This window comes from Ammodytes marinus (genome assembly GCF_949987685.1).
Source record: "Ammodytes marinus genome assembly, chromosome: 22".
In the NCBI taxonomy this organism is placed as follows: Eukaryota; Metazoa; Chordata; class Actinopteri; order Uranoscopiformes; family Ammodytidae; genus Ammodytes; species Ammodytes marinus.
The window spans coordinates 7,275,896-7,293,651 of NC_137226.1; the positions used below are offsets into that span (position 1 = coordinate 7,275,896).

At 39.7% G+C, this 17,756-nt stretch overlaps 1 protein-coding gene across 1 annotated transcript; it reads right to left on the reverse strand.

Moving 5' to 3' along the window:
- Positions 1 to 205: 205 nt before the first annotated feature.
- On the reverse strand, positions 206 to 16,114 carry pah (phenylalanine hydroxylase). The gene is made up of 13 exons (XM_080050875.1): positions 15,983 to 16,114; positions 13,438 to 13,557; positions 9,388 to 9,568; positions 6,414 to 6,502; positions 5,693 to 5,760; positions 4,614 to 4,810; positions 3,614 to 3,749; positions 3,422 to 3,491; positions 3,171 to 3,227; positions 2,915 to 3,010; positions 1,388 to 1,521; positions 1,135 to 1,250; positions 206 to 717 (listed from the first exon to the last, which is right to left on the reverse strand). The coding sequence occupies exons 1-13, from the start codon at positions 16,058 to 16,060 to the stop codon at positions 674 to 676; spliced, it is 1,386 nt and encodes a 461-aa protein (XP_079907001.1). The 5' UTR covers positions 16,061 to 16,114; the 3' UTR covers positions 206 to 673.
- Positions 16,115 to 17,756: the final 1,642 nt, after the last annotated feature.

Here is a 17,756-nt window from a genome sequence, read left to right on the forward strand (position 1 = left end):
TTCGTTTTGTTAACCAATACTTTAATGTTATCTGCTTACAACTACATCATAGCTGCTCTCTATGTTTATATCTCTATACATATATTATACTTGTACGCAAGACACCATGATAAAAAATACATTCAGTAATCTACATAATCATAATAATAACAGATATGTGAGAAATATACAGGAGCAAAGTAAATGACAGAAAAATAAATATATGTATTTGTTTTATTAATACACTTCATGCATATACAAAACATTTGAAAGCTGAGGTGAAGAAAAAGATCTCTCAATATGCCTTTAGAAAACAAATTAATTGATTAATCATTAATGTTTGTTACCATATCAGAAGCAGGATATTTTGTTTACATACATTGTTTTAAATGTATTCAAGTAACTTAAATGATGTTGGTTGATTAAACCCTCTCATTTTGAAAAACATGTCTGTCAATAACATTTATACTGTTATAATATCGACGGTAGCATTTTCAGCTGTTAGACACATTCTTTATGGTCCTACATAAGTATGAGGCTACATTGCATTCACTCAACTAAAATACTAAGTGGATTACAGTATTATCGTCATTATTTGACTTTGCATATTCAGTTATAATACAAACAAAAGCTCAATTGACAGCGTGCTATGCAGAAACCAATTTGATTCTCATGGCTCAGGTTATGTTTTCAATTACTCCAGTTTCCTCAGGGCTTCGCACAATTTCCCCATTTCACCTAAAAGAAGAAAAAAAAAATTAAAACATTTCCTATGATATTAGGGCATAGAATTGTTTTTATCAGAACTAAAAGAGAATAATATGACTGTAAATCCATTGTGTGTTTTTTTCTGCACTCTATTCAGTCCTGCCCTGTCGAGCAACTAAAAAATCTAAAATATTCTTATAATATTCCAGTACTTTTAATGATGTCGCGTGTGTGTGTGTGTGTGTGTGTGTGTGTGCGCCTGCCAGACAACCCCGCACACTTGGGACAGTAATGAACTCGTATCATTTTGTTTATATTTGCATTGTATTGGAGATTCAAACTGGCTTATTTGATTTTACAGCGGTTTCTCTCAGTTTATTATGTTTCTGAAAATAATAAGTCTAATTAAGCCTTTGGCAGAGGGAAATAGATTTGAGTGACACATACTATTGATGCTGTCAGCCAGGTTGCTGAGCTGCTGAGTGTTGTCCAGCACTTCAATACTCTGGGTGTAGGCGTTGTAGCGCACAGTGAAAGGCCTGGGGATGGTGCCCGCAAATTTCCTGCATTCAGAGAATGATGTTAGTGAGAGTTAACTAAAGAATGCAGGTTTTGTATCCAAACATCAACTTACCGTAAATATGCAGGATTGCTTCTCAACCAGTTACAAATGAAAAAAGAAAAATTATTTATTTCGTACCTCACTTTCTCTTTGGCATCCTCAAAGCTCTCTGCGACAAAGTAAACCGGCTGGTACTCTGTGATTGGGTATTTCTGGAGACTGGTCTTTTCTGGATCGAATGACTTGATTTGGGGCTTGTCCGTCAAGCAGTACTGAAGGAAAACAGTAAAAAAAAAAAGGATATATTAAATTTTTTATTTTTATTTTTTTCACTGTGGATTTGAATTTATCAGTGACTACGTTTACTTGCACAGCAGTTCTCGCTCACCTTAATCAGAATCATATTCAAAATAAGCCATGATTGGAATAAGACACCTGGAGTATTTCCGATCTTAATCACAATATTGTGGCATGTATACACCTTAAAAGGCTCCTTAAAAAAAGGACTGTCATTTTTGGCTGGCAAAACAATGCAAGACAACAATAATGACATAAAGAATGTTCTTTTTCCTTGGATGGGACAGGAATTATTACAGGAAAGAAATGCACTGAATTCAGGCATCATGACACTTGTACCACGTCGCTGGCTTGTTCGGAATATGCTGAATGACATCATGTAAGCATCCCCGTAGCTGCTGCACATGTAAACACCTTATTTGGAATATTGTCTTAACCGGAATATGGACCTTAATCAGAATATGCTGTGCATGTAAACATAGTCACCAAGTCTATTCCTTTGCTAAACAGGAAGTGCAGCATGATTCAGGGCTGTGTGTTTGACCTGTCAGAGTGCACATCCTCTGCTGACAGCTTCTTATGTAACTTGTGAGCGACTGGGGGCGACTGTGGCTCAGGTGGTTAAGCTGGTTGGCCAATGATCCTAGGGTTGGCGGTTCGATCCCAGCCCGGCCACTTGTGTCATGGTCGTTGTGTCCTTTGGCAACACACTTCACCCACCTTGCCTCGTGTGAATGTGTATGACTGCTGTATGTTTGAGGTGGTGGTCGGAGGGGCCGATGGCGCTGAATGGCAGCCTCGCTTCTGTCAGTCTGCCCCAGGGCAGCTGTGGCTACTATGGTAGTTTACCACCACCGGTATGACTGTGTGTGAACGAATTGTCTGGAACCCTGTAAAGCGCTTTGAGTATCATGAAAGGCGCTATATAAATCCAAGCAATTAATTATTATTATTATAGCAAGCTTTAGTCTCTCTCTCTCTCTCTCTCTCTCTTTCTCTCTCTCTCTCTCTCTCTCTCTTTCTCTCTTTCTCTCTCTCTCTCTCTCGCTCTCTCTCTTTCTCTCTCTCTCTCTCTCTCTCTCTCTCTCTGCCCCCACTTACCCACTGATCCAATTTACCTGCACCCCTGCTGGAGGCAAGCGGACCGACCGACTCCCCTAGTGACACATTTAACCTAGGTGGACTACTAACCTATTGCCTGCTACAAAGTGACTATGCTATAACTAAAGCACTTTGAATTGCCTTAGTGCACAAATGGTTCTATATAAATAAACTTGCTGGCTTGCTGTGGCGGGTCTGTGTTTGCATAAAGTGATGTACAGACTGTTCCTTTAAAGCACGTGTTGCCCCCGTGTCCTCCTCTCTTACCTTCAGCTCTCCAAACGATGACAGCAGTCCAGCGCCGTAAGCTTTGATCTCTGAGCCTTGCTTACACAGGCCAAACTCCACAGTGAACCAGTACACCTGAGGACACACACACATGTCAAGTTATAAAAACTTTATTGATCTCTACACCAACAACAGGCAATACATTAAAAAATTACAGAAGCTATGGTGGCTTTCAAGGATCAAAACTAAAACTATTTCTAATTTGGGACCCTGCTTGCTTTTTAAGGATACTCACAGTAGCAAGTTTCTCGATGTACTCATCAGGGGCACCGAGGGAGGCAAGACCGATTTCCTATACAAAACAGGATCATAGTTAGTATATATCATAATACAGTATGTAAAATCAATATATGAATATGAATACACAATATCATTTATAATTATATAAAAAAAATCAGTTACAATGCTTGAAGGGAGCAGTAATCTGCTCACTGCTTTACTAGGTTTTTTTATTATTATTTGGTATCTGACAGAACACTTCATTACCTGTGAGAATTGGGCAAAACTAGGGTCAGCAAACAGAGGAACATGTCCAAGGAGCTCATGGCAGATATCCCTTTATAAGAAAACAAAGACAAAAATTGCCCTGTGACATCACATCAATACATTTTTTATTGCATTCAATTTTATTATTTGTATTTTTCGTTCCTTTTAAATAAACTAAGGTGACACACTCACGGTTCGGGTGTGTAGGTGGGCTCAGAGCCGTGGCGGATGTACTGCGTGGAATGGAAGACGCGAAAGGCCAGTCCAGCCAGGAAGTCCCTGGACGAGAGCAGGCCGGCCACGGGGCGAAGCCGGAAACCTGTGCACGCTGTGGGGGGGAGAGGTGAGTGTTTTTTGATTTATTTTTTAAATTTTTGTATATAAGAATAAGCTCGGCTGTCGGATCCTTTTATCTTTTTTTATTTTTTTTTCATGTTTAAGAATACAAATCTTATAATCATACAGTAAGACATTTCTCAATAAAATGCCATTTGAAAACTGAGCAGAATAGTCAGTAGTACAGTGCAACATGAACATAGGTGTATATGTGACAATGAAAGCCCTAACAACAACAACAACAACAACACAAAAATAACAAAAAATAGTATTAATAAAATATAATAGATAAAATACAATAAAATATTAATGTATCATTCATTTTCTGTCTGGGCTAAGACCCAGAGAGTTGGTGTTGGATAAGAGTGAGATTGTGAGGGAGGGAGGTAACAGGATGTAGGGCGTTTGAACAGGTCCTCGTGCCGCCCCCACAAGCGTTCCAAAATGACATGAATGAAGGAAGGGCTCATGTACTATGTGATGCTAGAGCTGGATGACTCAGTCCAAAGGAGAATTACAATAAAATAATCCTTGAGTCTTTTTTATCACCGATCATTAACATTTTACTTTAAGACTTACAAAATATATCCTCACTCTTTACTAGCCTCGTTTTTGGGCACCCCTTTGTTAACATACTTTTTGTTTAAATTCCAGTTTAAAAAGCCTAGGCTGATCTGTAACGCCAGATCTTTTTTTTCAGTGCACACACAGTACGTAGGCATACAAATAGCGGATCGTTAGAATATATTCACTGCTTTTCACAAGAAATGGTATTGACAATAAGCATTTTTCCAGAATTGCTGAATGACATAAAATAGAAGAGCTCTTATTGTTTAAGGGACATGTGGTGACTTACACTGCAGGAAGCGGGACACGTCCTCCAGCTGTGGTATGTTGTCCTGCCTGTAGCCACAGTATTGCTCCAGCAGGGGGAAGACGCGGTTGTGTTCGCGGCAGGCGTGGGTCGGGTAAAGGGTCTTCAGCTCCTGGAAGACTTTGCCCCATGTCACCCGCTCAGCCTCTGTGTACTCCACACGAGGAATGGTTTGACCACTGGGGACAAAGAGATGCATGGCGTAAATGCATTAGTTTGTGTTTTGTGTGTATTTTATCTTGTTGAGTTGCATGAGTATAAGTAAGAAAAACATGTGAAAAAAAAATGAAAAACTACATGGATACACACATAGGAACTAGTAGGCATATTAATGTGGTAATGTAAAAGTCATGGGGCAATAAAAGTCTCCATTAAACACCAGGCAAATTTCATTTGAATTGTGGTGGGTGAGATCATCAAAGCCCTTAAGAAGATTACTTGTAACTTTCAAAACAGAAAGTTGTACAAAAATTCAAATTAAAAAACAGTATAATCATTTATTTTTTTAAATAAAGGACGTTGACATGAAAGCTTAGCCAATTATTACATCTATACATTTTACATTGTTAAAAATGTTATTTTGTACTTTGAGAGAATTTTCTGAGAGAATTTGAAAATGGCAAATCATTTATTGGATTAGAGTCTTTTAAGTCTAATAATTCGACACGTCTCCATTTCCCGCACATTTAGTACCAAATTTCACTTGCAGATTAAGAATTGAATCAGTTTGTTTCTAGCAATGCATAATGACTGTCCTTTTAGGATTCATTTATTTATGATAATGAACAAGGCAGGAGGTAAATCTGGTGAGTATGTTTTTTTTAGTACATTTCTAGCTATTTTTTTTTGCAGTGAATTTGGTACAAAACACATTTACCCACCAGTATCGAATAATCTGAAGTCATGGACAAAATTTTGCACATCTGCAAATAGATATGTGAATTCTTCAAATGAAAGTTGAGACTTCCTAACTTCTTCCCAGACTTAAAAAAAAAACAGCACGCAAAAAAAGAGTTTGAAATGGAGTTTGAAAATAGATTTTTTTTTTAAGTGGTAGTTACTGTCTGTAGTTGTAGGCGATGTCAGCAAACTCCTTCCTGCGAGCTCTGTACACTGGATCTGTGAAGCCCTGAAAACACACAAACACACACACACACACACACACACACACACACACACACACACACACACACACACACACACACACACACACACACACACACACACACACACACACACACACACACACACACACACACACACACACACACACACACAGATACACACACAAAGGAAATCCATGTTAGATCTCATGATCGCAGCAGCCCGGCCACTCTCAGCTAAATCAAAGAGTGGAAATCCTCTTGCTAAGACTAAACCCTGTGTGGCCTTTGACAGCATTATGCACTCCGTCTCTAACAAGAGCACGCAAATACATATTCAAATCAAGCCCTTTGTAGAGTGTTTTTCAGCTCATGATGAATACATTTAGCTTTAATGGCGCAGGCAAAAGGGAGCAATTATCTATAATTATAGGGGCTCAATTAAAGCAATGACATCAATTTGTGTGTCTAGATAGTTTCCATCAGAAAAGAATAGAGTGCGGCCTGTCATCTTCGAAGCGCCCCGTCTTTCATAGGGGCGTGTGGGCGTTGAGGATATGTATTCACACACACACACACACACACACACACACCCCCACACACACACACACACACACACACACACACACAGAGGCAGGATGTGGCGCACAGACAGCGATTGGATGAGTCAGTTCCTTACCGGGTGATCAGAATCCAGCTCGGAGCCGTAGCTGAGAATCTGGTTGGCAAAGCGGTCCAAGTCCTGGATGTCATTAGGGAACCAAGGAACTGGAGAGACAATAACAGTTATTACAGGGTGATAATGTGTGTTTAGTCAACATGTGTTTACTCAGGTCAAGTCAGTGTTCATTTCACAAACGTAGAAGGAAAAAGTAGAAATTCAGGATATTTAGGTACAGTGTGTCATCGGAGTATTTAGCAGAATCTAGAGGTGAAAGTTCTAGATTTTTAACTCCTTTCGGAGGATTTACAGAAGCTATGGTGGCCTTCAAGGTACTTCTTCCTCTTCCAACAGGTGCATTTTCCCCACTTTATGTAATAATGCATAAGGCTGCTATGTTTGTCTGTTTCAGTATCCATGGAGGGTGCCCCACTCCTATGTAGATGTAAGAGGCTCATTCTAAGGTAACAAATAACTTTTATTTTCCACTATACACCAATTAAAACAGACTTATAAATATAATATTCCATTTCTACCAAGTTATCAATGTTATTAAAATGCCAATAAATTCGACACATGGTACCTTTTAAGTAATACATATAATGTGCTGCTTGACTGGTATAAATGAGTACAGTCGAATTGGTGCTTTTTGCCCTTCGGATTTCTTAATTTTTTTCATTGCCACAATGGCATGTTGACACTCAGCAGAACAGTAATCAAGGGTCATCTGCTTGTGGATTTATGACACACGAAAACACTGGGGCCCGATCATCAATCCACATTTTGTTCAGTATGTGGTCCAGCCTTAGGGCCCCTTAGGAAGACAATATGCTACTGCCAGGCTCCTCTATAAACAGGCAGGCACCAGACACACACACACACATACATACACACACACACCCTTGTAGTTGTACTTCTATCTTTGTGAGGACACTCATTGACATAATGCATTCCCTAGTCCCTAACCCTAACCTTAACAAGCCGAACTAAACCCTTACACTTACCCTAACATAAACCTAATTCTAACATGAACCTAAATACCAAGTCTTAACCCTCTAACAGGTCTTTTGAAGGAGTGAGGACCTGGCAAAATGTCCTCACTGTCCAAAAATTGTCCTCACTCCTATTGTTAAAAGCTAAAAACTGGCCCTCACAATGATGACTGTACAAGTACACACAGACACACACACACACACACATCGTCCACTTGACCCTGACAAGCAGACCACAGTGTCTAGAGACGGGTCAGCAGAGGACCCATGGTGGCCCTGTCTGTCTCTTCTTGCCGTGACCTTGGCATGTCCCCCTTCCCCCTGTGTGAGTGCGGTCCGGGGACACACAGGCGTCCTCTGTTCCCTGCTGAAGCCTGTTGGTCCTCAGTGGCTAAACTAATGTCATTCTGGAAACAACTAATAAAGGGGTGGAGATGGTGGGGCGACGCCGGGGCCATCCATCTCCTCGCCGACGCTAGCTAGTCCATTAACCCAGTCTGGCTTTGGGATGGGGGGAATACTGAGTGATTTGATAAATGGACCATTACAGTTTGAATTGATGTTCATTTTCTTGACTTGACTTAATTTTTTGTTTTGCCTTGCTAGCTGTGTGGCCCTAGGGATGGCAGTGTTGGACTGTCTGTAGGCCGCCTACACCACTTTGGCCCTGTCTGAAATATCTCAGTATCTATTGGAGTGATTGCCCTACGGAAGTATTAGGGCCACAGGAAAAAGAAAAAATTAGAGGAGGATTGTCTTTTTCTACTTTGCACTTGAAGACAAAATACAATTTTGCGAATGAAGTCGAAATGTCGAGAATGAACTCCACAGTTCAAGACTGCGGGTAAGTTGAAAAGATGTTGACAGATTGGAACTTCTGCAATCGTTGTAGAGAAGACAATGGACTACAACCTACTTTTCACCGAAACCAGACGTCCTCTAAGCTCCACTAATAACATTGCTCTTGAACTTAGAAAACATCTTGGTTCAGTCAAAATGAGGTTGTTTAGCCCATTGTTTTCATCTCCTGTGGCTCTTACAATCATATGCAATTGCCATTTCCTTTTTTTATATGGACATTGATGGCCCCTAGAAGGTGAATGCTACTGACTGGTGATTCCTTGACTTTTTTCTCTTGCACCACCGTCAAGTCGAAAGGCTTCACCTATGCTGCAAATTCTCTATATCTACTGGATGGATTAGCACAACAGTTGAGATATTTCAGATATTCATAATACCCACAAGGTGAACCCAAATGACTCCCTGGCACCCATCTTGGGTTGATATTTGTTCGAAATTATTTTCTAGGAATAACCCCCTGAGATGGGCCATCTCATTTTCTAGGGGATCCTTAGAGACAAAAATGTACAGCACAATCACAGTTACAAGACATGTTCCGGTTTCTATTTAATTTTACCCATGTTCTAATTGTTTACTTTAAAGATACTCTGAGAAACTTTCAGTTTTTGTTCATTCTTGCACCCCCTATGGACAAAAGCGGCAGTGTTTTTACTACCCCATCAGTTGTTCCTGGGTGAGTGTACCAATGACAAAGGCATTAAGAAAAACTATCTAAAAATAGCATTATTTGCACTGATGGTCTCGTTTGCTGTTACATGTAATTTATGATCATCAGAAAAGGATGAGACTGTTTCAGAAATATTTTAAAGTTCCTCGTAGCACCTTTAAGTTGAGGCTACTTATTACATTCTCTGAAAGTTGTGTTTGGGAATGGGATCATTTCAATCTCACTTTAAACAGAAGCAATCACTTTTTTTTTTATGTTCAGTATGATTTGTAAAATGAAAGATTTCCTGTTTTTAACCGTCATATCGTTAGGAGAATTTATTTTCATCCTAGTTTGTGAACATCTAATCACAACCCTCACACACACACACACACACACACACACACACACACACACACACACACACACACACACACACACACACACACACACACACACACACACACACACACACACACACCCTCTAACTAACCTGTGTCCTTGGCTTTGTTGCGTGTGAGCTCGTGCAGCCCGCTGATCTGAGCGCGCAGGCCTTTGATGACGTCATCCAGTGCCTGGGAGCAGGTAGAATCCACGCTGATGAAGAACTCAAACTGCTCTTTGTTCAAACGCGACGGACGAGACTCGATGTGGGTCAGGTTGATGCTCTTCTCCTGAACACGGACACATTGACAAGGTTAGAAAAGACTCTGGTGAGACCTGAGTTTGTTTGTGGTTTCCATATACAGGTGCAACTCAAAAAATATTATATATCATGGAAGAGTTAATTTTTTTCTGTAATTATATTAATGTAATATTCTAGAATCATTACGCATTAAGTGGTTGATTTCAAGGCTTTTTTCTTCTAATGTAGTTGATTAGGGCTTAAAGCTCAAACAGTTAAAAATATTACATCAGAGACCAATAAAAAAAAGGATTTTTAATACAGAAATTACAACCTTCTGACAAGTACGTTCATTTATGCAGTCAATACTTAGTCGTGGCTCCTTTATATTACATAATACAACATGGAGGTAATCAGCCTGTGGCACTGCTGAGGTGTTATGGAAGTCACTTTGTATAATGTATCTAGAAATATATGAAGATTTTTAAAAACTTTTCCATGATATGTTTAATTTATTGAGATGCACCTGTATATATTTACTATGTAATTTTCCATTGGTTGAAGGCTGAAGATCTCACCATTAAAACAATGTGATAAACCAGGCTGCAGCACTGACAGCATTCCACCACCAGAGGGTGCTGTGTTGTCATGTTGTGACCACACTGATGGCTATTTATCCAGAGAGTACACTGTAACCTCTGGTCATCTGGTCAGCACTGCCTTGAACTCTCTCTATGCAAACTGACACTAAGCCAGATAGAGTGGACTTGCATAATAAAGTCATTCAGGACATACTGTGTGGTGGTTTAGAGCAAAACCGTTCAAATAAATCACTCACTGGCAATAAGACATTTCTCATTCTGCAGCATGAACACAAGAGCCCTTGGGCAGTTTTCAAACTTCATGTTCAAAATGCAAAAGAGGCTCGAGTTTTGTGCCGCCGAGTGTGATATCTTTAAGTGGTCGTTACCTTCAAAAATGTGTTTTTGTTTTGTTTGCGTAACTTTTGGGGAGGGAGAGAGGGAGTATGTTGTTCTCTGTCTACTATAGGCTCAGTAAAGAGGAGGGGGGCGTGAGCGCTATCGGGAGGCTCCTGTTTTCTAGCATCTGGATTGCATTTTACATAAAGCAGCTTTTTTTTTTTTTTGTTTTGTGTAATGGCCATGTGGTGTTACATCCCCCCCTGGAGTGACAAAGGTTGGCATTCCAGTAAAGAAAGAAGACTCTTTTTTTGATGTGCCGCAACTTCCATAGCAATTACTGTAGCTTTATAAGCATATCAAAGTAGAAGTTAATGGTTTCCGATAGAAAGTCTCAATTGGTCAACGTAATTATTCCCCGTAAATACAAGAGAATGATATATGAAACCGTTAATATCATTCATCATCATCATCATTGCCTACACACTTAAAACATTTGGTATACTGGACCTTTTCAATCTATGCCAGTTACAAAGGAGGATATCTAGTCTAAATAGCAGTAGTTAAACAGAAGGATGAAACTTTAGGATTACCATATTTAAATTCAAACAAGTTCAGTTATGTTTAGCCTATAATTCAGTCATTTGACCTAAATCTGTGTCCCTGTCTTCTAACATAAGCTCAAAACGATCATTGATATTATCGTTTGTGTGCACAAAGAGCAAAATATGTATGCTATTTGTCGACCTGGTCCAGCTTAACATAGCCAAGGCTAAATCCTAAAGCCATCAGAAGGCAAGCAGGCAGGGTCAGTTTGTCAGATTTGTGTACCCCTCCGAGCCGTCTCTTTGGCTGGAAGGCAGGTGACGTTTGCCCTCCTGTTGCCTCGACAACAGTAGTAGCGAAGTGAAGGTCATGCGTTGTCACATGCAAACCACACTGCCTATCACATGCGTACGCTCGGGTTTAACCATGGTAGGGATCAACGGTATGGCAGTTTTGGTGATCAACTACCAACACTAAAGTATAAAGGAATGTTCAGACATTCAGACATTTCAGAGGATGAAAATGAACATGTGATGAAGGCCACATCTGCTCGGCTAAACGTAAGCACATGGTTGGACAGAGCAAGTTGTATTCAATGTCCCAATGTGTGCGAGAATGAAGAAAGTGCAGTATGTACAATCTCTTCAATGTGTGTGTGTGTGTGTCCTTTTACAGGAATCTTTGTGAGGACCACCGCTTTTAACAATCGGAGTTTGGACATTTAAGGAAAGTGAGGACTTTGTCCACTTCTTCAAAGGTTTGAAGGTTCAAGTAGGATTTTGGATTAGGTTAAGGTTAGTGTGAGGGTTGGGGTTAGGCCTTTAGTTGTGATGGTTAAGGTTAGGGTAAGGGGCTTGGGAATGCATTATTGCATTATGTCAATGAGGGTCCTCATACAGATCGAATTACAAGGATGTGTGTGTGCGTGTGTGTGTGTGTGTGTGTGTGTGTGTGTGTGTGTGTGTGTGTGTGTGTGTTTAGGGGTATCAGCATGTTTCGCATTTTAGAAAAGGAGGTGTGTGTGTGTTGATGGATTGGGGGTTATCTGGCCTGTTTTATAGAAAAGTTGGAAAGTTAGGTAAGGGGGGTGGAGCAGGGGGAGGATCAGCGAAGCTGGAGCTCATAGGTTCAAAGAGGATACGGACGTTTGCAGCTGCATTTAAGAGCAGCATTTGGCAACATACTATACACATTTAACTTGCCAAGCACATATACATCTCCATGTACATTTGGCTGAGGTGAAAAATGTACCCAAAAAAATAAAATTTGACCTACAGCATTTAAGTTTTTTTTTGCAGGTTTGAACTGTCATTGTGAGAAATGTTCAGTAGGCACGTACTGTGTGCTTTCTCTGCCAGAACAGCAAACTTGGACCTTGATAGTGACATCCATGTTGACGATTAAACAATTGAGGCACTGCCAATCACTGTTTACCATGAGCCTACGTGCAGTCACGTACACACAGGTTTAGAAAGTTTAGATCAATAAAAGAGAATAATAAACACATTGAACTGTAACCTTCTTGTGATTGCAAGCGTTACAATTTCTATATCAAATTAGAGATACCACATTCTTTAAGTCCTTTTTTCAACATTTTATGTAAGTAATGTTTTTTAAAAAAGTTGTTTCAATGCAAAAAGACCCCTATAAAGTGTAATTATATTAAATTGGAATTGCATTTGTAAGGTGCACTCGCCTACGCAGTGAGTGGTGTAAGGGTGTAAGGAAAGAAATTATAGAGTTGCATTATGGGAAATGTAGGATCCAGACTCTTGGCCTTTGTTGCTTCCTTTTGACTCATTCTTCTTTAAAAGATGTCATTTGTGAGTCTTTAAACTTCATAAAAATGAAATGCTAAATGGCTGGAGTGTCCCTTTTACTATTGTGTCTGGATATAATGGACTCATAGTAGTACTTGTGTAGACAGACGTGAAGAAGTAAAGTAGAATTATTAGGGAAATTCTCAAGTGAAGTACAACTATTTCCAAATTGGGCTAAGTGCTTAAGTGTGAACTAAATGTAGGCCTTTTATAAAGAAAATGTCCTCCTCTGCGAACTAGAAGTGAGCGATCAGTTTTTAAATTTTTCAAATGTTTGTCTATTTTAGTTTTACCACGAAGGTGGCATGTTATTGGTTCAAAGAGCTTCCTGTCATGTTTGCACACGACTGATACACAAACATCTGAGATAAGCTGCGTGTGTTTGGCTAAAGGGTCAGGAAAGGCCATAAAGCATGAAGAGCATACGGAAACAGTAACATGAAAGATCTAAGAAAGTTTCATCATTAACTTGTCATGTTGATCTGTTTGAATCAGACCATTAATGTTACGTGTGTGTGTGTGTGTGTGTGTGTGTGTGTGTGTGTGTGTGTGTGTGTGTGTGTGTGTGTGTGTGTGTGTGTGTGTGTGTGTGTGTGTGTGTGTGAGAGAGCTGTCAGTGTGTAGTAAGTTACCTCAAAGAGCCGCAGACACTTGGCCAAAGCTCCAACCTCCTCCTTCAGGGAGAAGATGCAGGTGACCACTTCAGACTTATTGTCGGTCTCTTCCTCTAGGTACATGGAACCTCTTCGCCTCTGTGGAGAAAAAATATTCACACTTCAGAAAACAACACAGGGTTAAAGGATGACTCAGCCATTTTGGAGAACTCTTGTTGTCAAAATAACTTTTTTTGTCAAAATCAGTGAATATCTCCTCATGATCCGCTACCTGTCTGTACTGTGTGTGCTCTGAAACAATCTGGTGTTAATTTACAGCCTAGGCTCTTTTAAAAAGGTTTGTGAACAAAGGGGGCCCACCCTGGCTAGCAACATGCCCGTTTACAGAGCCTAGGCTGTGTATAACTTTTTTTCTCAGGGGCGCACAGACAGGTAGCGAACCTTGAGGAGATATTCAGTGTTTTATGACAAAAAGTGATTTTGACAACAAGTAGAATTGCTGAGTCCACATTTAAATGCACAGTCATGCACAAGCTTTTTGGCACTTGTATGTGTTCTTCAGGGATTTTTTTTTCTTTTTCCTTTTTACATAAGCTGAATCCCAGGGGAGAGGCTAACACTTAAGTTACTGCTGGAGCCTGAAAAAAACTGCTGTCCTTTTTATGATCTATACGAAGAAACACATGTTTTTCAAAGTCTGGATTTGGTGTATTGACCTCATTCTGCGTGTCTGTGTTTTCTTAAGACAAAGTGCATGAAATCCAGTTGGAAAGCCATGAATTTTGCCAATTTTAAGAGTCTCATCTTAAAGCTTGAACCCTTTTACACCTTTAGCCTGTGAGCGGCTGACCTCAGACACATGCTCCACACATGAGAGGGGCTTTTTTTTTGACAAACGGGAGAGCCAATACGAACGTGTTACAGATGTTGGCATTCCTGCACAGTCCAGGCAGTTATATAATAACATTTCATAACAGATAAGGGAATTGACGGACATATGTTAAATATAACGTTGTGTCAGATCGTCTTGACTGAAAGAGTATAGCACTCGGGATTTTTTTTTCTGTAAAACCTGCAGGCTTATTTGGTGCTGCAACTAAGGTCATTTTAACATTTTATTATTATTCATTAAGCTTAATTAACCAAAAGCATCTCATGTTCTTTTGGACATTGTCAAACTGTTTCCCTTCAAAATGTTGATCAGGGCCATGTGTGTTGTCTCTAAAAGAACAGCTAACTTGATCCTTGGTAATAACATTAAAGAACAAACAATGCCACTGGGAATCACTGTTCACTGTGAGCCTTCCTTGTTTTTTTAATATTTATTGTTGATTAATAGTACAAATTATAATGTGACGTCTCCAGATGGTTTGTTTTTTTCTCAAATCAGTTAACTCAAACACAAAAAGATATTACATTTATTGTTGACATATAGGTGGGGGGAGGGGGGAGTTGGACATTCTCACATTTGCAAAGATGGAACTACTCATTTTTGCTTGAAATTTGACTTGAATCACTCAATTAAGTCTGCAGATAACTGAGCTTTAATTAAAACAGTGATTATTGAGAACTGGGACAAAAGGCTGTCTTCCATATGTAACTGCTGTTATGTTTAAAACTAAAAATATCTAAAATTGTAGATGTTATTAGGGATTAAGAATAGAATGTCCGGAGCACAATTATCCCCTTAAATCGAATTTTATCATTATTATATCAAATATATGACACTTGTTATCTTCTCACAACGTCCAAAACAGTGTGTCCTCAGAGAAGGTTTCAATCTTTCATATGCAAGGAAACCTATTAGAAATGTACTTTAATGATTAAAAATAGCTTTTTTCATCAAAAGCAACACTAACTAATCTCTCATATCAATAAAAACTGTTTTTCGACAGCACATTCACGTTTTATAAGGATTTGCCTGTCACCACTGTCAGATGTCAACTGCGTCAGACAGGAAATCTGACAGAGTTGACGTCTGACGGTGGTGATAGTCCAATGACGGTGAAAAAAAAAAAAAGCTGGGAGTTTGTGTCAAAGCTTAGCTCAGTAGCTTAGTATATGTTGGATATATACATGTAATTTAATTTGCCGAAACATAGGGTTTGTATTTTTTCAACATTGCACCCTGTTTTGTCCCACTTCTCAAGAATCACTGAAAACAAAGGACATAACTGAAAGTACACTGTATTTGCCCAAGTACCTGTAGGATATACAAACTAATAGAGTGATCATGTTTTGTACTATATACAGCGCTATAACTGCACATTTTTCTCTTGCATCAGCTGCTTTTTGTTGTTGTCCTCTATTCATTTCACTGAGGCAACAACTTTCCCTGTTTTGTCTACCTGGAATATTCCAGCTATGCCTGGCTTTGTCCCTGATGCTGCATTAAAAACAGAATGATAGGAAGTAGTGCATTGGAAATTACAGCCTATACAATGACTTGCTATTGATATATGAATGCACCTACATTTCTAATGAATTCTTGGAAATAAAATAAATAAGTTTGCAAGCTGTATAGCAGGTGTTTGTGTGTATGAGTAGTAAGTGATATTGTTACCCCTGTGCCTCCTTGGTTCTCCGTCTCTGTCTTGGTGTCTTGGTGGCTTCCATTGATTCTCTTATACGCTGCGTCCATCCTGTCGCTCTTCAGGTGAACAAACCTGTGTGTAGTTGTAGTGTGTGGAGTTGAGCGCGAGCTTCTCTTGCCTATTAAAGCCCCGCTCCGTTTAAACACCGGCCCACGTGACACCTCCCACCATCCCCTCCTGCATCGGTATGTCACGGGACGGTTGTTTTGAAACCGTTACAATGTGCCACATCTGGTTCTTGTTGTCGCTGTTGTGTGTGTGTGTGTGCGCGCGCGTGTGTGTCCGAAGTTATGTATGCTATTATAGGCAGGCTCTCGGGCTGATTTTTTTTGTATTATTTATTTTGATTTAACCATCTATCCTCAAAAGTAGATGTGCATGCTCAACCCTGTCTCATCAAAATTACGTTCCCAGAGAACAAAACGGCATTCCAATTGATAATCATGTGATATGAAGTTATTACAACACTATAATATTGCAGAAACTAAAACGTATGTCCTTCACGTGTCTTCTTATGAAAACGTATGAAAACAGCTCACTTGTATAACACCTCAATGCAGGACTTTATCACATGTAAACTAACCCCCCCCCCCCCCCCCCCCCTCAACCCTAATGCAAAACAACACCATCACTCAATTAGAAAACTAAATTGAAGCTTATTTGAAACCATGGGGGAAAAAATGAAATAGGCCTATCGCAGCCATAGTATTATTACTGAAGCCTCATACAAATTCCTATAGAGAATACATAACTGTCTGTCACACCTGAGAGTGAGCAGCTCCACAGGTGCCACATGAGGGCAGTGTAGGTTTGGTTATGTTGAGAGTCTAGAGCACCTCCAGTACAGCACACACAGCAGCACATTGAAAATAACCTACACCCATCATTTTATATAGTACTATCTATGCTACATCCTCAGGCACTATTAAGCTCCTGAGTCTGAGTGTTTGTGTCTTCAACCAAATTTAAAGGTCACATATTATGCTAAATGCACTTTTTAAATGTGTTCCAACATATCCATGGGTCCACGGTGTGCCTGGAGACTGCCAAAATATTTAAAAAAAATAACAATCTCTCCTGTTCTCACTCTCCCCCTTTCTGAAACCCCCACCCCTCCCCCCCAATATACTCCAGTCAGAATTTTCCCCTTTTCTGACCTCACAAACTGGAAAGCCAGAAGCTTCCACTGTGCAGCCCACACCCCTATTTCTTATTGGTCCACGGCCCTGACAGACAGAGGTCGAGGCGTATCTGGCTTCGCTTCCGGACAAGGGGCGGGAGCAGCTCAGAGATTGTATATTTACGAGGGGAGCTGCAGCTCTTTTTAAAAAATAGGCCATTGTGAGATTAGCTGAACATCAGCATAGTACAATAAATTATCTGAAAGTTTTTTTCAGCAAACAATTAAAGAAAAACGTATTAGGGACCACTAAGACCATATAATATGGTGTATAATAGTACCGAAAAGTGTATAATATGGGAGCTTTAAGACTTTTCTCTTTTAAAGGTACAGTGTGTAGAATTTATTTGCATTTTTCAGAACAGACTTTGTAGAAATGGAGTATAACATTCTGAAGTGTTTTCAGTAGTGTAGCTTATAATCGCTTGAAAATAAAAATAAAAGTTTTTGCTTTATTGCCTTTGATTGAGTGTTGTATATCTACAAAGAAGTGGGGCGCGCCACCTTGTTTCTACAGTAGCACAGACGGACACACTTAAAGGCCATACGCATTTTTATAAACA